The sequence below is a fragment of the Dermacentor albipictus genome, chromosome 3 (genome assembly GCF_038994185.2).
Source record: "Dermacentor albipictus isolate Rhodes 1998 colony chromosome 3, USDA_Dalb.pri_finalv2, whole genome shotgun sequence".
In the NCBI taxonomy this organism is placed as follows: Eukaryota; Metazoa; Arthropoda; class Arachnida; order Ixodida; family Ixodidae; genus Dermacentor; species Dermacentor albipictus.
The window spans coordinates 194,214,907-194,237,903 of NC_091823.1; the positions used below are offsets into that span (position 1 = coordinate 194,214,907).

Sequence of the window (22,997 nt, forward strand, 5' to 3'; positions counted from 1 at the left end):
TGAACGGATTTTATAGTCAGGCTGATGATGATGATTATGTTTACTAACAACAGCTGCAGAACACTGAAATGTGCACATTGCATTGACTATGTTATTTGCATACCAATCATAATCAAAAATAAATTGCTATTGCGATGAGGTTTATTCTCGTTCACGACGTTGTGGAACGCTAGGCAAAACAAGGCACTGCAAGGGCTGTCCGAAGCACGGGGTCGCTCGAGATCACGGCACGGCCCTTCGTCTTCCTCTTCAGACGGCACATACACAGGGGCGCGTCTGCTTCATTACAATGCCCCGGGAGCTAAGCGTAGCCATCCTGGCGACTCAGGGCGTGGAGAAGATGAGCGGGTCGTAGTACGGTTTCAGGCGGTTGACATGTACTGTCTCTCGCCCACGACGACGCAGGTCTGGTGACACGGTGAGCGGCTCGACGATGTAGTTGACCGGTGAAGTGGCCTCGATTATACGGTATGGACCGTGATAACGCGCCAGGAGTTTGGAAGAAAGGCCAGGAATGTTGGCTGGTATCCAAAGCCACACAAGTGAACCAGGAACAAAGTTGGGCGGTGGTTGATGAGCACGGTCATGTCTTGTCTTTTGACGTTCTTGAGTCTCACTAGTCAGGGCACGTGCCAGCTGACGGCAATCTTCAGCATATTTGGCGACTTCGGAAAGCGGAGTATACTCTGTAGCGTCAGGTTGGTACGGCAGTATGGTGTCCAAAGGGCATGATGGCTCACGGCCATACACAAGGAAAAAGGGGGAAAAGCCGGTGGTCGCTTGCGTCGCGGTGTTGTACGCGAACGTAACAAAGGGGAGTACGGTGTCCCAGTTGGAGTGGTCGGATGAAATATACATCCGCAACATGTCGCCAAGTGTGCGATTGAAGCGCTCGGTAAGACCGTTGGTTTGGGGATGGTACGCGGTCGATTTGCGATGAATTATCCTGCACTCAGCGAGGAGGGCTTGGATGCCCTCCGACAGGAAGACACGGCCCCTATCACTCAGTAATTCTCGGGGAGCACCGTGGCGAAGGACAAAATTGCGAAGGATGAAAAAACCAACGTCACGGGCGGTCGCTGCTGGCAGTGCTGCAATCTCAGCGTAGCGAGTAAGGTGATCTACGCCGACAATAATCCACCGATTTCCACGCCCGCTGCATGGAAACGGGCCGTAGAGGTCGATGCCGACGCGGTCGAACGGACGAGACGGGCATGGCAGCGGCTGCAACAGTCCTGTGAAACGCTGTGTAGGTGTTTTGCTTTGTTGGCATGTAGTGCAAGACTGAATGTACTTTTGCACAAAGTTGTACATGCCTCTCCAATAATAGCGCTGACGCAACCTTGTGTAAGTTTTGAGGACGCCGGCATGAGCGCTTAGGGGGTCAGCGTGAAAAGACGCGCAGACGTCAGAGCGCATATGACGAGGTATAGCGAGGAGCCATTTGCGTCCGTCGGGCATGTAGTTTCGGCGATATAGAATGTTGTCCCGCACTGAGAAGTGGGTTGCTTGGCGACGCAGTGCTCGTGTCGAAGGGACATCAGACGGAGCAGCAAGGTAGTCGAGTAACATTGCAAGGGATGGGTCCTTGCGCTGCTCTGTGAGCATGTCAGGCATGGTGAACGGTGACAGGGTGGACGAGGAAGCTGACAACGACGCCAAATCAGGCGTCAGTGGGGAGCGAGAGAGCGCATCAGCGTCGGAGTGCTTGCGACCAGAGCGGTACATGACGCGGATGTCGTACTCTTGCAAGCGAAGCGCCCAACGTCCCAAGCGTCCAGACGGGTCTTTCAAGGAAGAAAGCCAACAAAGGGCATGGTGGTCAGTAACAACGGCGAAAGAACGGCCGTAAAGGTATGGGCGAAACTTGCTTAATGCCCAGATGATCGCTAGACACTCCTTTTCTGTGACGGAGTAATTTAATTCTGCTTTCTTTAGAGTACGGCTCGCATAAGCGACGACGTATTCATCATAGCCAGCTTTCCGTTGCGCTAAGACCGCGCCAAGGCCAACTCCGCTGGCGTCAGTATGGACTTCCGTGGGAGCATCAGGGTCGTAGTGGCGAAGAATCGGTGGTGAGGTCAACAAGTGGCGCAATTGCTGAAATGCTGCATCACATTCAGGTGACCATGCTGCTATGCCGTTACTGGCGGAAAGTAAACTTGTCAAAGGCGCCATGATGGATGCGAAATTGGGTACGAAGCGACGAAAATAAGAACATAAGCCAATAAAACTTCGGAGGGTTTTGATAGACGTGGGCCTTGGGAACTCTGCAACAGCGCGGAGCTTGTCTGGATCCGGGAGGACGCCGTCTTTTGAGATAACGTGACCCAATATGGTTAGCTTGCTTGCAGCAAAGCGGCACTTTTTGAGGTTAAGCTGTAGACCGGCAGAGGCGAGACAGGTCAGAATGTCATGCAGGCGAGCGAGGTGCGTCGGAAAATCGGTTGAGAAGACGACGATGTCGTCGAGGTAACATAAACAGGTCTTCCATTTGTGGCCACGAAGGATGGTGTCGATCATACGCTCAAAAGTAGCAGGCGCGTTGCACAACCCGAAAGGCATGACGTTAAATTCGTAGAGGCCATCGGGTGTAACGAATGCGGTTTTCGGACGGTCAGGCTTGGCCATGGGAACTTGCCAGTACCCGGAGCGCAGATCCAAGGAACTGAAGTATTCTGCGCCTTGTAAACAGTCGAGAGCGTCATCGATTCGAGGCAGAGGATAAACGTCTTTCCTCGTTATCTTGTTTAGGCGTCTGTAGTCGACACAAAAGCGAATGGAGCCATCTTTTTTCCTCACCAATACGACAGGTGAAGACCAAGGACTTTGAGAGGGACGGATGACTTTACGTTGGAGCATGTCGTCCACGTGCTCCGTGATGATTCGGCGCTCTTCGGCAGAGACACGATACGGGCGCTGTCGCAAGGGGGAGTGGGAACCAGTGTCGATGATGTGAGAAACACCGGTGGCACGGCCCAGTGACGTCTGATGACAGTCGAAAGAAGAGACAAACTTGTGAAGGAGAGCGAGAAGTTGGCGGCGATGAGATGGGGAAAGTGCAGGGTCGATGGCCTTGTCAAAACCCACTGAAGGTGATGAGCCGGAGACCAAAGCGATGGCGTCAAGGTGACGGAGGGAGGCGGCAGGAACATCGAAGTCGTCGACGTAGTCGACCGCTTGAAAGTATCCTACCGTCTCTCCACGCAGTAGGCTGATCGGGTACTGGTAGTAGTTGGTGACCAGCATCACAGTTGAGCCAGAGGTTACAGTAAGCACGGCAAACGGAAGAACAATGCCCTTGCGTTGAGCAAACACATCGGACGGCGTGAACACTACGGTGGCGTCAGATGCGGAATCAGACGACAAGACAACAGCCATCGACGACTCAGGAGGTACGGTTGTGTCGGCATCAACAGTGAGTTTGTCGGCAAAGTGAGGAGAGCTGGTCGGCAGTGATTCACATAGTGGTAAAAGCGACACTTCTGCACGTGAACAGTCAATGACAGCATGATGACGTGACAGGAAATCCCAACCAATGATGAGGTCGTGAGAGCACGATGGTAGCACGAAACACTCGATTATGTACAGAACGTCGTTGATGACGACACGGGCCGTGCATACAGCTGAAGGGTGGATTCGCTGCGCACTGGCAGTGGCGAGCACCAGGCCAGAGCGAGCTGTAGTCACTTTTCGTAGCTTGCGGCAAAGGCCCTCGTGAATGACGGAAACGGCTGCTCCAGTATCGACTAGTGCCACTGCTGGTACTCCCTCTACAAAAACGGTAATTACATTTTGCGGCGAAGATTGAGGTCTTGAGAAAATCGACGTATTTGCAGTTCTTGCCTCAGGAACTGCAGCAGTCAGTTTCCCTCTTCAGTGGGAACTCGACGACGCAGGGGCGAAATCGAACGCCGACGAGGGGAAGGGGAACGCCGAGTTTCCAACCGGCGATCAGTGTCGAGACGTCGCGGTGATAATGGAGGTGTGGCGGCGTATTGTGGTGCGTAGCGGGGCCTGTCAAAGCTGGTACACGCAGGTGAGGCGCGGCGGCGACAGAAGCGTGCCACATGGCCAGCAATGCCGCAGGCGAAGCAGATAGGCCGGTTGTCTTGAGTGCGCCACGTCTCGGTGGGACGAAAAAAGTGTGGTGACGGTCGGGCAACTTGAAATGAAGCCGGATTCATGGGCGATGGAAAGGAAGCGGTCTGCGCAGGTGGCCGTGCAACCACGGCTGCATAACTGAGCGGCAGCGACGTAGGGTGGTTGGCAAAGTTGGTATGGGCCAGCGGCACACTCATAGGGTTGGGTGGGGGGGTTGTAGGAGCTGCAGGAAGCGCTTCAGATATGTGATTTCGGATGGCTTCCTGCAGCGTTGGAGGCAAAGCTGCCGTAGGTGCGTCACTGTGAGGCAGCAGCGAGAGCTGCCTGGCCACCTCTTCACGGATAAAATCTTTGATATGCTGCGAGAGGGTCGAGTTGGTGAATTCGGTAGAAACCGCGATGCTGGAGACGGAATCGGCGTGCTGGATGTTCTGGCGGGCGATGGAACGTTGGCGGCGCAGCTCGTCAAAGCTCTGGCAGAGGTTAATGAGGACGGATACGCTAGTTGGGCCTTTGGCCAGCAACATCTGGAATGCGCTGTCCTCGATGCCCTTGAGGATGTGTTCGATCTTGTCATCCTCTGACATGCTGGGATTGACCCGCTTGCACAAATCGAGAACATCCTCGATGTAGCTGGGGAATGTTTCTCCAGGCTGCTGTGCGCGCTGGCGTAGACGCTGTTCAGCGCGTAGCGTACGCACAGCTGGGCGATCAAACACTTCTGCAAACAGAGTCTTAAAGGCGGACCAGCTTGTAAAGTCTGATTCGTGGTTGAAGAACCAAAGTTTGGCTACGTCGGCGAGGTAGAACGGCACGTTGGTCAGCTTAGACTGGTCATCCCATCGGTTATGGGCACTTACACGTTCGTACGATGAGAGCCAGTCTTCCACGTCGTGTTCAACGGTCCCACTGAAAATGGGTGGGTCGCGCTGACGAGGGACGCCGGCGCAGATGACAGTGGCAGCCGGTGGGGCGGGCAACGAGGTGGCGGGATCAGGCATAGTGCAAGGCGATCTTGTTGGCAGGGTTCGAGTGCGGAGCTCCAGGACGAGGCGAAGGATCTCAGCAACCTCCACCAAATGCGATGAGGTTTATTCTCGTTCACGACGTTGTGGAACGCTAGGCAAAACAAGGCACTGCAAGGGCTGTCCGAAGCACGGGGTCGCTCGAGATCACGGCACGGCCCTTCGTCTTCCTCTTCAGACGGCACATACACAGGGGCGCGTCTGCTTCATTACACTATGTTCATTCCCTGTTATGCTCATTCCCTGAAACCAAGCCGACACTGGGGGTGCGTCACGGCCAGAAAGGTCCGACAGCGAAAGGGTTAAGTGCCTCATGCAACAATCAGGACTTCTATCTACTCTAACAAGGAAAATGCCACTCGGGGAATATGTGTGATATGCACGCAATGTCGTACATGTGTTGCAAGATGTGTTTAACAACTGCAACAAAACACAAGAAGGAAAACAGCCCGAAAAAAAAAAAATTATGAGTGGCGGGAAATTAAAAAGAGAGAAGAGGGAAAAAAAAGTGTGAGGCCAGGGCGGAAGAGAGCGTGCACTGCGAGGCTCAGAAGGCTGGCGACAAGGAAGCAGTGCCGGTTCGTGATGGAGTGGCATAGTGTCCCTAGGCAGAGCCAGGAGGCAGTCCTGCTGCGCCAAAGAACTGGGCTGTTCCGGGGACATCCGTGGGTGACCGTCTATGGTTGAGCTGTGCCTGGTGGATGGAGCTGACTGGCCAGACAGGCGAGGACTCGGGCCTGCCCCACAACCTGGTCCCTGCCAATCGCTGCTGAGCAGTGATCCTACACCCGGCCCTACCGACGTCTCCAGGAAAACACAGCTGCCACCCGTTCGTCGACTATTGCTAAGCGCGGATCCTACACCCAGTCCTACCGACATCTCCCACAGAACGCAGCCATGATGCGTTCATTGACTATGCTAGTCGCAACAATCAAGCGTGGCATTGATGACAGCCCTGGCAAGGGGCTCTACGGTTTGTCCACTGCCGTGTCCTCGGCAGCTACCCTGTCATCTGGGCCGACACAACTCTCCCAGTGAATCCGTGTTTACAATATAAAGTGCTACAAATTTTACTGATGTTATTTTGATTACTAGTCCGGTGGTGGTGTTCTGCTGGCGGTTGCCGATACTCTTGCTTCTCATGTCATTCCAATTGTATCCCCATTTGAGCATGTGTGCACGCATGCTCATTCATTCTCGCAAAATAATTTTCTGTCTATTATCGGCCCCCCAACTGCATCACTGTACTTCTGTAACAAACTGCACAATGTTGTCAATCAGCTGTTAGTTAGTTACTCAAAATCACCCCTCTTCATACTTGGCGATTTCAATTCGTTGAAGGGTCACTGGCACATACCCAGTGACCCTCATCATCATCATCATCAGCCTGGTTATGCCCACTGCAGGGCAAAGGCCTCTCCCATACTTCTCCAACAACCCCGGTTATGTACTAATTGTGGCCATGACGTCCCTGCAAACTTCTTAATCTCATCCGCCCACCTAACTTTCTGCCGCCCCCTGCTACACTTCCCTTCCCTTGGAATCCACTCCGTAACCCTTAATGACCATCGGTTATCTTCCCTCCTCATTACATGTCCTGCAAATGCCCATTTCTTTTTTTTTATTTCAACTAAGATGTCATTACCTTGCGTTTGTGCCCTCACCCAATCTGCTCTTTTCTTATCCCTTAATGTTACGCCCATCATTCTTCGTTCCATAGCTCGTTGTGTCGTCCTCAATTTAAGTAGAATCCTTTTCGTAAGCCTCCAGGTTTCTGCCCCGTAGGTGAGTACTGGTAAGTCACAGCTATTATACACTTTTCTCTTGAGGGATAATGGCAATCTGCCGTTCATGAGCTGAGAATGCCTGCCAAACGCACCCCAGCCCATTCTTATTCTTCTGATTATTTCCATCTCATGACCCGGATCTGACATCACTACCTGCCACAAGTAGATGTATTCCCTTACCACTTCCAGTGCCTCGCTACCTATTGTAAATTGCTGTTCTCTTCCGAGACTGTTAAACATTATTTTAGTTTTCTGCAGATTATTTTTAGACCCACTCTTCTGCTTTGCCTCTCCAGGTCAGTGAGCATACATTGCAATTGGTCCCCCGAGTTACTAAGCAAGGCAATATCATCAGCAAATTGCAAGTTACTAAAGTATTCTCCATTAATTTTTATCCCCAAATCTTCCCAATCCAGGTCTCTGAATACCTCCTGTAAACACGCTGTGAATAGAATTGGAGAGATCGTATCTCCCTGCCTGACGCCTTTCTTTATTGGGATTTTGTTGCTTGCTTTATGGAGGACTACGGTGGCTGTGGAGCCGCTATAGATATCTTTCAGTATTTTTACATAGGGCTCGTCTACACCCTGATTCCGTAATGCCTCCATGACTGCTGAGGTTTCGACAGAATCGAACGTTTTCTCGTAATCAATGAAAGCTATATATAAGGGTTGGTTATATTCCGCACATTTCTCTATCACCTGATTGATAGTGTGAATATGATCTATTGTTGAGTAGCCTTTACGGAATCCTGCCTGGTCCTTTGCTTGACAGAAGTCTAAGGTGCTCCTGATTCTATTTGCGATTACCTTAGTAAATAGTTTGTAGGCAACGGACAGTAAGCTGATCGGTGTATAATTTTTCAAGTCTTTGGCGTCCCCTTTCTTATGGATTAGGATTATGTTAGCGTTCTTCCAAGATTCCGGTACGCTCGAGGTTATGAGGCATTGCGTATACAGAGTCGCCAGTTTCTCTAGAACAATCTGTCCACCATCCTTCAACAAATCTGCTGTTACCTGATCCTCCCCAGCTGCCTTTCCCCTTTGCATAGCCCCCAAGGCTTTCTTTACTTCTTCCGGCGTTACCTGTGGGATTTTGAATTCCTCTAGACTATTTTCTCTTCCATTATCGTCGTAGGTGCCACTGGTACTGTATAAATCCCTATAGAACTCCTCAGCCACTTGAACTATCTCATCCATATTAGTAATGATATTGCCGAATTTGTATCTTGACACATACATCTGATTCTTGCCAATTCCTAGTTTCTTCTTCACTGCTTTTAGGCTTCTTCCATTCCTGAGAGCATGTTCAATCCTATCCATATTATACTTCCTAATGTCAGCTGTCTTACGCTTGTTGATTAACTTCGAAAGTTCTGCCAGTTCTATTCTAGCTGTAGGGTTAGAGGCTTTTATACATTGGCATTTGTTGATCAGATCTTTCGTCTCCTGCAATAGCTTACCGGTATCCTGTCTAACGGAGTCACCACCAACTTCTACTGCACACTCTTTAATGATGCCCGCAAGATTGTCGTTCATTGCTTCAACACTAAGGTCCTCTTCCTGAGTTAAAGCCGAATACCTGTTCTGCAGCTTGATCTGGAATTTCTCTATTTTCCCTCTTACCACTAACTCATTGATCGGCTTCTTATGTACCAGTTTCTTCCGTTCCCTCCTCAGGTCTAGGCTAATTCGAGTTCTTACCATCCTATGGTCACTGCAGCGCACCTTGCTGAGCATGTCCATATCTTGTATGATGCCAGGGTTAGCGCAGAGTATGAAGTCTATTTCATTTCTAGTCTCGCTGTTCGGGCTCCTCCACGTTCGCTTTCAGCTATCCCGCTTGCGGAAGGAGGTATTGATTATCCGCATATTATTCTGTTCCGCAAATTCTACTAATAACTCTCCACTGCTATTCCTAGTGCCTATGCCATATTCCCCCACTGCCTTGTCTCCAGCCTGCTTCTTGCCTACCTTGGCATTGAAGTCGCCCATTAGAATGGTGTTTTTAGTTTTCACTCTACCTATCGCCGATTCCACGTCTTCATAGAAGCTTTCGCCTTCCTGGTCATCATGACTGGATGTAGGGGCGTATACCTGTACAACCTTCATTTTGTACCTCTTATTAAGTTTCACAACAGGACCTGCCACCCTCTCGTTAATGCTATAGAATTCCTGTATGTTACCAGCTATATTCTTATTAATCATGAATTCGACTCCTATTTCTCGTCTCTCCGCTAAACCCCGGTAGCAAGGAAGTGCCTGCTTTTTAGCACGGTATATGCTTCTTTTGGCCTCCTAACTTCCCTGAGCCCTATTATATCCCATTTACTGCCCTCTAATTCCTCCAAAGCACTGCTAGACTCGCCTCACTAGATAACGTTCTAGCATTAAATGTTGCCAGGTTCATATTCCAATGGCGGCCTGTCAGTTGGCATCAAAAGGTTTGTTGAAGAGCAGCACATACCCAGTGACCCTAGTTGATGTAAAAGAAATTCTCTGAAGAGCCAAAGATTCCTAGTTGCATCTAGTGGCGCATGGCCAGTGACTCAAGTTGGTGTCTGGCGTCAAAGAGGTATATTGAAGAGTGGCACATATGCAGTGGCACATACACAGTGACTCTAGTTGACGTCAAAAAGGTCCACTGAAGAGCTTCAAATACCCAGTGACCCAAGTCGACACCAAAAAAGTTCTGAAGAGCAACACATACCCAGTAGAACATACCCATAGACCCAAGTTGGTCTGACAGTTCATCTCAAACCACACAGAAACCCAAGTTGACGAGAAAATTGCAAGTAACCTATTAAGGGAAGCCTGACAGATAGTGGCCTAAACGTGTGTGAACTTACCAAATAATGTTAATTACATTAAAATAGCAAAACAGGCTTACATAATTATTGATTAGGGTGGCATGGCCATTTCAGTTTTGTGTCCTCCTTCACTAGCTTATGGTACAGCTGACCTATCAGTCCACACATAAATTTGTAATGCTTGACTAGATGGGCATTTTCTTGATATTGTAAGCGGTTTGTACTGCCACTACAGTTAGTGACCGGCAGTCCAGGCATCTTTAGAAAATCAAGACAAAATGCAGCAAGAGGACTTCCATGTGCAGCTCAAAGCTTTGAAATAACGGGCCCGCTCAAGAATAAGGGCTGACTTACCTGCCGATCATCCAGGCTTAGGTCAGGAAAGGTGAATATCTGGGCATGCTGCAACAGGAAAGCACATATTCCATTAATCATCAGCAACCTTATCCACTTGTACAATCCATCATTATTTCCTTGCATACATGCAAGTATATTCATACATTCCAAAAGTTTTGAAAGACTGCATTTTTGGTCTGCCTTGTCTAGCAACCAATCCCTGGTTTTACTAACGCTGGGAGACACCATAGCAAATGACTACAGATTAATACTGGCCACCTAATTACAGAATGTCTGGCCAAGCGGTGATGGCAACGTAGGACTTGTCGCCCACTGGTCTCGAAACCTTGCATTTCCACAAACTTCTACGACTGGCACATTGGCTATCACCATATCTTCCCGTTATTTTCCGCTATATACTTGCGTCAAATAAACTGCTGGTTGACAGCCAACACCTGTGTTGCTGTCTTCTGTAATCCTGTTTGTCTGGGTTGTTTGTCCAATATGTGGAACTTCAACCAGCTAGCCCAAATTGGCACTCTAGGCGAAAGTTTGCGCATACTGATAAGACACCTCGCGGAATCCGGATACTCTTGACCAGATGCTGACAGCAGTGCCGCCAACTGCCTGAAGCCCGCAAAGAAAACACAGAAATTCCGAGCAGCAGACAAAGGTTTGTATGCTTGCTATAAGGCAGTATCACCGTATCTCGCATAAAGTAACAAAATATAGTCAGCAAAATGTAAAGTTGGTGCTGTTGGCACCCATCAAGCTCGAAGGAATGTGTGCAAATGCGAAGAACCGGAGATCTAGAGGTACCGTCAAGTCCAAGTTGCGCTGTACAACATCCCTTTTTCTTGTGGGCAGCCGTGCATCGGACAGACTGGCCGGCGTTTGAAATAAAGGCTACGAGAACACAACTATACAGGCAAAGCGTCACCGGAATGTGGAAACCTCGCTGTGCACTGCTCGAGGTGTGCTTGCCAGCCAAAACTTGAACGAATCACCATTATTACCACTCACGACAAACAAATGCACCGAAAAATTATCGGTGCACTGCATAGCGACGAAAACAGCGCACCATCCGTAGCACATGGGAACAATTTTAAGAAATTTAACTGCCGAAAAAAAAATTCGCGCGCATACAAACTTGACGTAGATATACATGACCATGTACTACGTGATACGTTGCCAATTGCTTAACCATGTGCCTTTTCCATCGTCATCAAACAGTCGATAGTGCGCTTCATGTGTTCGTAGTGTCTCAGTTCATCACGTCCTTGGTCCAGCGCGGTATTCCATCATTTCCAAGAACTAAGTGGTCATCCAAAGCATTCTCCGAACAGCCGTTCTGCCAATGCTACCGTGTGTTCCTCCATACATCACGCTAATGTTGACTCTAGGCTAATTGGTTCTTTTTGAAATCAAGGAAATCGCAACCTTCAAACGGAACGGAAATAAAGAGACACAAGTCAGCCACTCGTTCGTAATTGCAAGCGCATAAAAATTTTCAAGGAAATTCGCGGGTTCACCAATTGACGATTGAACGAAACGCTATTCACCGCGCGCACTTACTAATCACGCCTCAGCAGTGACAATCGATGGGGAGAACTGAAACGACACAACAATGACAACATGGGAACACGCAGAAGCCGACGCAATCCCTAAAGCCTGCTGCTCGCTCACCTTTGCATTAAACTCTTTGAGTAAGCTCTCAACCCGGTCGTGTGACGCGCCCAAGAGTTGGTCCACAATCGGTGGTCCCATGCCGAGATGCGCTGCACCACGCAGTGATCGACGTTGGCTGCTGGCGGCGTAGATTGTGCAAAACCGTAAACTGCCTCCGCACTGCAGGAAAATTGGGAACAGACGTTTCTTTCGCAGCTAATATGCTTCAACGAAACCACACCTAACTGAGCAGCCGGCGTAGCAGTGCGCGAAGCGGGGAAGATGCACTAAAAAGCCGATGGTGGCGCTGCTCGGACGCTTGGCCACAGATGCTTGGCGCTCAGACAAACAAATGCACCCAAAAAGTTTTGGTTTTGGTTTGAATTTTGTGGCGAATGGACGTGCTTTTCGGGGCTCCGTGGCGGCGACGAAATCATAAGTTTTTGTGCATGCTTTGAGCTTGCTTCTGTTTTTGATTTGCTGATTTTTGTTACCTTTACACAGTAATTGGGTGGTTTTCTCTTTCTTTCTTATTTTCTTTGTGGCTCGTATTTCGGGTGAGCGGGTGTCTCGTGTACTTTTGGTTTTGCACATAGTTTATGGTTTTGCAGGATGGCATAGAGTTTCTCACTACGTACATTACCTAGAGGGGAAAACTGGCGCTGCTGCGCTGTGGTATGCAAGGGAATGTCGGTATATTGTGACGTCAGGTTGGCATCGTTATCGGAGAGACAGGACACCTTGAAGACAAGCTTGCAAGCACCGTTCCGTCTGTCGCAATGATTCATTTTCTACTAAAACAGCACGTGAAAAGCTGTTTTCGTTTTTTTATTACGCAAAAACATGTTTTGTATAACTATGAGAACTTGTTATTGCGTGTATGATTATATGTTACGTAAAAAAGTATCAGCGGGCCGTTAAAGTTGGAGGACAGACGACAAGGTTCGCGCCCTCTTTGAAACAGTTTGTCGTCTCTTCTTGCTTTTCTTCGCTTGGCCATGCATTGTAGGTGAGTAAAGATGTAATATGCGTGAATGGAAACATTTTATGAAGATATTACTTTGAGAAGGCGTTATTTGTGTGGCCATATCCACGTTTCAGACGAAGCCTCGCACAACACCAGCCAACACGAGCCTCGCAGACACATATACCGTCATTCCCATGACGGCACGGTGCCCCCTCAAGAAACTCCTATAGACGGTGGCGCCAGGTTTCCCTCTAGGTGTTATAATGAGAAACTCTATGCAGGATGGTTAAAGAGTCCTTTCGCGCCACGTGCTTGTACACGTGCAGCCGGGTGGGACGTTGAGTGTTTGCAGTCTTTAAATGGTAGCTTGGAAGTGGCAAAAGTAATAGCTATTATTGGTTTTACTGTGTGTGTTTTGGTAGATAAGTGAGAGCTCGCATGGCAGCATGGTTGGGCGCGTGCGATAGCGTGTCATACCTTCGGTCTCCGCGGCATTGATTGCTTTTGAAACAGTGGTGAAAGTTGCTTTGCGTCATTTTGAGGATTTAGATCCTGTGCGTATCGGGTTTTGCTAAATACGCACGTGCTCTGCATTGATATAGTATTATAATATAGTATTTGCATCAGTAGTAGCATTATTATAGCATTCTAGTATTTGCAAAAAGCCGTGCAATACATGGCGAGAAAGACGGTAAAGCAGGCAGTGCGCGGGGGGTACCTCAAGGCAGATGAGGAGACCGATGAGAATGAAGAGGGCGTCGAAACAACCGGCACACAATGTGAGGTCAATACTAGGCTGCAGAAAATGGAGGCTTTCCAGGAAGAGCTTGTCAAACAAGTGTAAGAGCTCAAAAATGAGCTAAACAGGGAGCGTGATTCACGAAAGGTAGTTGAAAAGCGACTTGAAGCAGCCGAGGAAAAGCTGAACAGGGCCGCCATCGTGAACGAGAATGTGCGTGACAATGGAACGCAGACCCCCGACGCGACAGGCAAGGGAGCGTCAGCAAAGTACGCGGAATGCGTACTTTGCTTGTCTTCGTCGTCCTTTTCGTCCTCCGTCTATGTATGCGCTGTAAGTGACGATTGGTACCGCGGAATGCGTGCAGCGTGATGAAGAGTTAGCTGCAAAAAGCGGCACCTACCTTGAGGCCGCCACGCGGAAATAGCAGGAGCCCAGAGGACAATGCCCCTTGTCGAGTCCGAATCACGCGGAAAATGACAAAGGGAAGCTGGGAGAGGTAGGAGAGAGTGAAAGGGTGATTATCGCTGGCGACTCAAACCTGGCTGGGTGCTCAAAAGCAATCGTGGAGAGGGTGAAAGGCGATAAAAAGTGGCTGTAGGGACATTTCCATGGCGGACACTGGGTTCTGTCATGGAGCGAGCAAAAGAAAAGCTCTCGGAAAATGCCCACGTGCGCAGCCTTGTCATAGTAGCAGGTGGGCTAAATGACGTCCTTAACAGGAAAGGGGCAGGACTAGGCCAGCGCTTGGCGAAGGGGGTGGACGACTTGCGCGAGCTATCCCCTCAGGTACAGATCGTGGTGTGCACGATACCGGAGGTGCCTGTGCGTGACAGTCGCGTAGAAAGAGCGGTAGTGGCTGCTAATGAGGCGATATGGAAAATGAGCCGACAGAAAGACTTCGAGGTTGTCGAAGTAATCAGGGAAGAGAGAAGGTGTGGTGGTTTTAAACGAGACGGGATCCACTTCAATTTCAGGCTGGCACGAGAAGTGGGCTGGCGACTTGGTGGTCTCGCTGTGACTTATTTAGGGGGCCCGCGGGCACTCAGGAGACCAGAGTAGGTAGTAATGAAGAAGGTCCCCTAGGGGAACCTCAGAAGAGCATCACCATTGTTACGTTTCGCCTACGACGCGCGGTAAAGCCAGCGCGGATGCAACGGACGCCGGGGCTTCGTTCAAAGCGGCGGACATTTTAGCCCGTTCGGAGCGGCCGCGACGCATCCCCGCCGAGCGCGTCCCGGCATGTTCAGTGCCACGTGTCTTTGTGTGTGCGTGTGTGTGTGTGTGCCCACGCTTGTCAAAGCGCGGCAGCCGGGGAGAGGAGCTCCCCAAGTGTGAAGCGAGGAGGCCTGACCGGCGCCGGCACGGCTGATGCGTCACCTCCTTGTCTCTACATGTCTCTCAGTCCGTCCGTGCCTCGCTGTCACGTGGTGTCATCTCGTGACCTTCCTTCTTGCCCGCGACGCCAAGAGTATAAAGGCAGCTGCTCCCGGACGCCAATAGAGAGGCTCCGAATTCTTCAGTCGAGAAGCGTGCTCTCCCGTCTCTCCACTTCGGTCGACCTGACAGGCCGCTCTTTTGCGATGCTAGAATAAACAAGTTGTTCTGTTAGCAGTCGACTCATGCTTTGCTGGGACCTTCGGATGCTTCCAGTGTGCCCCAGGACGCCAGGCCAACGCTACCGTTGGGGCTTGCGACCCATTCGCAACAACGGGCGCCAACGGTCCGGTTGCAACAACGGGCGTCAGCACTGAGGTTCCAACAGCTGGTGGCAGCGCTAAGATTCCAACAGCCGGTGCCATCGGTGAGGTTCAAACACCATCGATAACAGAAAAAGGAGGAAAACAAGAAAGTGAGTTCGCAATGCGATAGGCTACACAAACATTCAGGGCGGCAGAAGAAAATAAAAGTGGGCAGAGATTGAGGAGCAGTTAAATAGCGAACAAATAGGGGTGTATGCTGTTACAGAAATGCACCTTAGAGACTCAGAAGAGCCGCCAGTTAGTGAGAATTATGTTTTGGAAGGGTGCAACAGAACTAAGTCAGAAAGACAGGGAGGGGGAGTCGGAATGCTCATCCATCAGGGAGCCAAATAGAAAAGAGTAAATTCACAATGTCAAGAGCATCTTTGGTTATCAGGTACAATGAATGGAAAAAAACTTGGCTGGGCGTGACTTATTTGTGGACCGGAAATAATTGCACAGAGAAGAATAAAGAATTAGTGGAATGCATAAGCGCTGATATTAAGGGTTTCGGGAATGGTGCTGAAATTGTCCTATTAGGTGACATGAATGCCCACAAACAGTATTTAGATGGCTATACCGACAGCAACGGGAAGTCAATGCGAGACCTCTGTGAGCAACATATATATATAACCTCGTTATCCTGAATACAGGGCCTAAGTGTGAAGGGCAGATCACGTGGAAAGTGGGTAACCGGGAATCGACCATTGATTACTGTTTGATGACAGAAGGAATTCGTGGTAAGTTGAGAGAAATGGTCATTGACGAGGTAGGGTATAGCAGCATAGGGAGTGACCATAAACGTATCATTTTGAGAATGGGATATGTATTTGAGAAAGAGAGCAAGAAGTGCAAAAGGGACAGCCCAAATTTGAACGCTGAAAGAATAACAAATATAGTCCCTAGAGTCGAAAAAGAACTTGCAAATGGCTAAGTAAAGAGTGGAAATATAGTGAGCTTCTAAGTGCAATAACGACAGAAATACGGAAAGAGAAAAAACATGTTCGTTGGAAAGGAAAGAAGAAACCTAAAAGCTGCATGGTGGAACAGGGAGATACGAGAAGCGATCGCTGAACGACAGACAGCATCCCGAGAGCATAGGCAGGCAAAGAAGACACAGTTGCCGCAGGATGAAGTAGCCAGTAAATGGGAAATATACCGGCCGAAAAAGGCAGTAACTGGTGACACGCGCGTGGTAGAAGCGAAATGCCATACTAAAGCGCTGCTTCCATGCACGGAAGTGACGTCACAGTAACGATGACGTTGTTTAAACAAGTATGGCATTTCCGGTTTATAGTTTTGCGCGCGTTGCTGGAGCTGCTTCAGCTGTTCAGCTTAGCTAAAACACAATTTTACAATTTCTTAGTGTGTTGTGTGATAGAATGTTGTTCTCACGACCGCTGTTCTTGCAGCGCAATTAGTTGCGCTGGAAGAACGGGATGGTGCTCGAGCTTGCGATCTCGAGCCACACTCGGGCGCAACGCTGGAGCAGCTCGTTTCCTTAGGCCTTGGAGCTCGTTTATGGAGTGTGGTCTTGTGCAGCTCCTGTTACGTTTTTCACTACTGTTGCTCTTGTTTGTTGAATTTACTGATGTGAATGGGGCACATGTGGGTTCTCAGTTTGGCAGAACTTTTTGCTCTTATGGTTAAAACGCTTAAACTCGTTCGAAGTGCTTGTTGCTGCAGTCGCCGCTTAGTATTGTGCATCGATCGCGAAAAAAAAATTGTTTCATCCTTCGTAGGATTATATTGCCTGAGTAAGTGATCTGTTGCAATTTTTGTATGGCACTCGATGTCGCATTTACCTCTACTGTGTCTTGTCTTGCATGTTCATACTGTTCCCTTGTTTATCTCAGATTTTGGCGGCTAGCGAATCGCGACTTGCTTGAGCACGTGCTCGCCACAGTTCAAAAGGAACATGTTGAGCAACCCCAATGTAAACTATGAAGACAAATATTGCAGAACGTGGCTCAGCCGCTCATAGTTCTACTCTGGATCAATTTTGTTGTAAAGCTTGGCTGTCTTGAAGACCAAGAAATTTTCTTAAAATTTTTCCAGCTAGTTTGCTAAGCTGCTATTTAGTACTGCTTCTTTTAAAGGTGCTATGCGAGGTACCAGGTTTGCGCAAATGTTCCTCGCAACTTGTTTACAAACATGATGTAGGTTCATTGCAGGAACCTGCATTAGGTTATAGATGTGAGATGCACGCTAATATGACCGGTGTGGTTTTGCAGGTCCATGCATGCCACTCAAGCAAATGCCAAGTTTCCATTGTATGAATCTTCCAGGACTTCGCAGGGCTTGTTTGGTTAATCCCTTCATCTGTGCACTAGAATGCTCACAGGTCTTGAGCCTTGCCCTGATCCTCTTGTCCAACAAAAAAAATCTTTTAGGCATTGCATTAGGGAATATAGCTGAGTGACAATGTGACAATTTCTGCCTCTATAATCTTTCTTTTCTCCCATCTTATCAGTGAAGGCCTTGTTCGAACAGAGTGCCGTGCAGTGACAGAAATTCTCATCACTATAAGAAAATCTCTGAAGGAGATTTTTGAGTCCGACTAGGACTTCTTCTTGGGCAAGTTGGTGAAGTCTGCTGCACATTGTTTTTGTGCGCGAAAATCTATTTACAGAGGAAGGACACATGAAAGTGTGAACTACCAACTGATTTAATGATTCAAAGGATGGAACATATTGTACAAATTTTGCGCGCAGCCAAAAGGTGAATGTTGTGACGGTGCTAGTTTGTCTTGTAATGCTACAAATAGCCATTAAAAAAGTGCACCTCTGAGGAAATAAGGCAACTGAAGTGCTACTTGTGCACAGCCTTTCTTATAAAACATACCTTCGTGAGCTTATGCAATGTTTTGTTGCTACTCCTGCCAAGGATCATAATGTGCGAAAGCACGGCTCACATGAGCAGGCTTTGCAATGTGCGCTGCACCTTCCGGTTTCTTTAAATTGTTTGAATGCTCCCTCAAATAGTCATTCAGGCATTGGGCCGTTTGGTCCACTTAACTTGCCACAGCTGAGAGATATCTTATGACCAACCCACAGCACAATGCTCAAAATGGTTGGTGTGATTTTTCATACATCCCTGTCTCTTGGTACGAGAACACAATTGGGCTAATTTGACAGGTGTGTAAAAGACCAAATGGCACATTGTATCTAGCAGGCATGTTCTTGAAGCTGTGGGTAAATTTGTGCACATATTTGTACATGAGGTGTACAATTTGTACACCTCAGGTCTAGTGGGGTCTGTACCGCTTACATCTGACTAGCAAGTCCTTGTCAAGCTACTCTTCAGCTTTAGGGAAATGGATTCAGCCACGGCATGCATGACTTATAGGATAAATCTGCTTTTAAAAGCCTGTCGATCTTATCTGCCTCATTTTGCCATCAGTGATAAATAATTCACTGCTGTTACTGTAGCACCCACTTAAACATAGTACAAGGTGATCCCTTTTTGGTCCCAAAACAAGGACGCCGTACCTTACCTGCAGAAATTTAGATTTTAAGTTTCTTAGGTTGATGGGGAACAAATGTCTTCAATTTTCTTTGTTTTGACAATGTACAAAAATAACCGTGTGCCAATTCATTAAGAGTAACCGACACTAAACAGATGTCTCTCTTCACAATAGCGTACAAGCTTCTGGCACTGCCCAGGCGGCGCGTCAGTGCAAAAGCTATCATTGCTTCACACGACAAGTTGAGTCAACACTGGCAAGGTGGGACTGATCTGCCAGTGTTGTGATAATATCGAAACTGCATGCATGCTCTTGCTTAGAGCAACAGAAATGGCACGAATTTTGCTTTGTTACTGGAAGCCAATAGCAAAATTATTCGCTTTCACATAGACAAATGTTATACACTGCTGCGCACATTTATGGCGTGAAAGAAGGGGTCTTTTTTGCAGGCGGGCCAACATTCATAGCATTGGAAACACACAATTTTTTTTTTACTTTGCCACACCGTATATAAATTTATGCTTTGAGATAGCAATTCAGAAGAGTCTGTGTGCATGGCTCGGCTTAATATTCGGGTAGCTCGCTTTTTCATGGCACTGCTTCGACGCTCTAGTGAGCCCTCAATTTTTGCTTCCTTTAGCGTGTTCAAAGTGATTAGCCGCTTATTAAGCTAATGCACGGAGGTAATGATGAAGTGTGACCATTATATTCATGCCACTGAAATATCTATGCATTTCGCTGGATCTGCTACTGCGGCCACACATTTTTTTAGTACATACTGCAGCCCGTTAGGGCTATGGCATGAGTGGGTGTGCATGCGAGTAAAACTAATTATGATATGCAGAAACAGGAACATGGAAATAGAAAAATGTAAAGGAACTATATATCAGCAATAGCATTTAAAAATTGAGAAATGGGTAACAAACCAACTCCGGCAGGTAATTCCACTGTTCAATCATGCGGGGGAAAAAACAATTTGAAAGTGTTAGTGCGGGTTTTAGGCTTGTAGCGCAGCTCGGAAGAGCAAAAAAGGGATGAGGTAGGGGTAATCAAAGGGAACGGAAAACAGAGTGAGCGCTAATGGAGCGGTCTGATATTAGAGGCATGATAAGCTCTAGTTGAAGTCGGGCGAACAGGCGTTAAAAGGGAGGGATCTGATAGGTCACAAAGAGAGTTCTTATAAGAATAGAAAATCTTCAGAGATTCTATGTGCCGCCGTCTAGAAAGAAACTGGAGGTTTAATTCCGCAAGAGCAGCTGACGGTGAAAAGTAGTCTCAGTCGAAGCGACGGTAAACAAAGGGAATAGCCTTCCTCTGGACCAATTCAATACACTTAATTTCGCATTGTTTATATGGGTTCCATACGAAGGAAGCATTTTCTAAAATTGGGCGAATGAGTGTTTTATATGCTACTAATTTAGTGTCCCTCTGAGCAGGAGACAAAGTTTGGCGGATGTAACCAGGATTTTTTTAACGCTTTACTACAAATGTAATTATATGTTGTGACCAAGACAAGGTGGGTGTAAAAATGACGCCTAAATATTTGTATTGAAAAACTCGTGTTAGTGGTACACCGTTGCATATATGATCAAAACATACGGGCATGCTTCTGTTAGTAAAATACATTATAACAGTTTTATCAAAATTGATGCTCCTTTTCCAGGTAGCACACCAGTCACAAAATTAAAGAAAGGCATCTTTAAGGCACTGATGATCAGCGAGTGAGTCAGCTGGGCTGTACATAACACATAGAGGCACATAACACATAACACATCTGCATAGAGGCGTATTTTTGAAATAACATGGCCTGGAAGATTGTTAATAAACAATAAGAATAGTAGAGGGCCAAGTACAGATCCCTGTGGGACCCCTGAGGTCACGTCGACTACAGATGAATCCGCAAAATCATAGCATGCGAATTGGGAACGCAAGGAAATGAAACTGGAAATCCAAGACACTAACTGAGGGTTATTTAGAATATTATGGAGTTTAAAAAGAAATGAGCTTTGCTAAAGTTATTGAAAATGGTGTCAATCTGATTACCTAAGTCGATGCAATGAGAAAGGTCATGAGTGAACTCCGCAAGTTGGGTTACAGTACTAAAGCCGCGCCTGAAGCTATGCTGAAATCGGTTCAATGGGTATTATTTTCAAGGAACATTATTATATGCTTATAGGTTATGTGTTCTAGTATTTTGCATGAGGTTGTGCTTAAAGAAATAGGCCTACAGTTAGATGAGAGCTGTGTGTCACCTGATTTATATAAAGGTAGTACTTTAGCTCTTTTCCAGGAAGAAGGCACAACGCCGCTATTAAGGGACTTTTGACGTATAATGAACAGATACATAGATGTCCATAGCGAGAATCGTGCTAAAAAGGAACACGGAATTCCAACAGTGCCGGCTGGTTTTCTAGTATCTAAGATAATTACGAGATTTAAAACACCCAGGCTAATGCTGACATCATCAATTGCATAAGAATCGTTAGTTGTAAGTGTTGAAAGACTGGAATCATCCGAGGCGAACACTGACTGAAAATACGTAATAAATGCTTCTGAAATCTCTAATGAATCGTTAATAACACTTGGTTTTAAAAGATGTGGAAGAAGAAGAATTGTATTGTATTGTATTGTATTGGGTTTTATGGCGCATAAGCGACTTAGGCTATCATGCGCCAAACACATGGTATAACTTATTTCAAAAATTGGGTGTCCACAGCGAGGTCCTTGTCCAGACAAGGCCTCTGAGGAGCCCAATAAACCAAATGAAGACCTCAGCCTTCTTCTCAGAACTGAGAAAATGGGTGAGGTGCATCATAAGATGCGTGAAAAAACCGGGTAATAATTTTTAAAATTAGTAGTCCTGTGATACGTTATATTTCGTTTAGGATCGCTGCGTCTTTCATAAAACTAAAAATAGATGAAGTTTCTACTAGTGGGTTATCTCCTAAAAGCAGACTGGGACGGAAGGGAATGCGTTCATTGTAAAATACAGTAAAATGTTTTTTCCTTAGCCGTTCGAGTTGTGTGCACGAGAATAAAATGTGATTTACAGTGAGTTCATCTCCACATTTGTCACATAAGGGTTTGTCTTGTTTTGTCAGTAGAAAGTTATGTGTTAGGTGTGTGTGTCCGATGCGCAGGCGGCATAAAATTACTTCTATAAAACGTTCCTGATGCCTGCATGATCTCCATTCTCCTAGAATAGGTTTTACTAAATGTAGTTTGTTATTTTCTTCGTTATTCCATGTACGCTGCCATTTTTCTTTAAGCTTGTTTTTTACAAACTTCATGCAATCTGCATAGGGTATATTTACAGTACTGACATCCTTATGGCAGGCTTGAGCGGCGCACGCGTCAGCTCTCTCGTTGCCTCTAATTCCTTGATGGCTTGGTATCCAACAAAGCTTAATTTCATGTCCTTGTGTTTGAGCGGTTATTAAGTTATGGATTATATTTCCTAATAAAGGTTCCCTTATGTTTCTGGCTTTCAGTGCTGTGATTGCACTAAGCGAGTCCGTGTAGATAATGCTGTTTTGAATGTTCATCTCGACTATTTTTGATACAGCCACCGAAATGGCATGACATTCGGCTGTGAAAATTGACGCGCACTGAGGCAACCTGATTACCTTTTCCCATTTATCTTGCACTACAGCACTTCCGACGTGAAGTGATGTTTTAGAACCGTTAGTATAAAATGCTGTGTGTTCTTTGTACTTTTTGTCTAGCGCCAAAAATTCTTGTATTAGATGTTCACGTGGAGTTTGCTTTTTATGAAATTGTGTCAGTGTGTAGTCACCTACACTGGGAAAGGTGTGCCAAGGTGGTAGTGGTTCGGGTCTCTGGGCAACGTCGGGCAGTGTGTCTAGAATACTTAATTCCTGGCAAATTTCTTCAAATCTGAGAATAAGGGGTCTCGTCGTATTCGGTTTTTTGTTAAAAAGCTGCTTAGACGGGCACTTCGTAACTATGGAGTAGCAGAGATGTTTTGGTAGTGAACGGGTTTTTAGGACATATGCACATGTGAGCATGGCTCTTCTATTTGCGAGGGCCGGTTCGTTACATTCGACATGTAGGCTGTTTATGGGTGATGTCCTGTATGCCCCACTTGCAAGGCGCAGACCTGAGTTATGAACTGGATCTAATTGCTTCAGGTAGGATGGTCGAGCGGAGTTGTATACTATGCACCCGTAATCGAGGCAAGAGCGAACTATACTGCGGTAGATGTGTAAAAGGCAGGTCCTATCAGCCCCCCAGCGTTTATGTGAAAGCACCTTTAATATGTTTAATGATTGGGACGTTTTCTTCTTCGGGTTCTTTATGTGCGGCAAGAAGGTCAGTTTTCTGTCAAAAGTTA

At 47.3% G+C, this 22,997-nt stretch overlaps 1 protein-coding gene across 1 annotated transcript in view; it reads right to left on the minus strand.

Annotated features, from left to right (window-relative positions):
• ric8a (ric8 guanine nucleotide exchange factor A) overlaps positions 1-12,017 on the minus strand; it is a 473,887-nt gene extending 461,870 nt beyond the window's left edge. The window contains exons 1-2 of the mRNA XM_070534856.1: positions 11,748-12,017; positions 10,080-10,127 (exon numbers count right to left, since the gene is read on the minus strand). Coding sequence (XP_070390957.1) covers positions 10,080-10,127; positions 11,748-11,828 — 129 coding nt within the window. The 5' untranslated portion in view covers positions 11,829-12,017. The remainder of the gene's footprint in view (positions 1-10,079; positions 10,128-11,747) is intronic.
• Between the last annotated feature and the right edge of the window lie 10,980 nt (positions 12,018-22,997).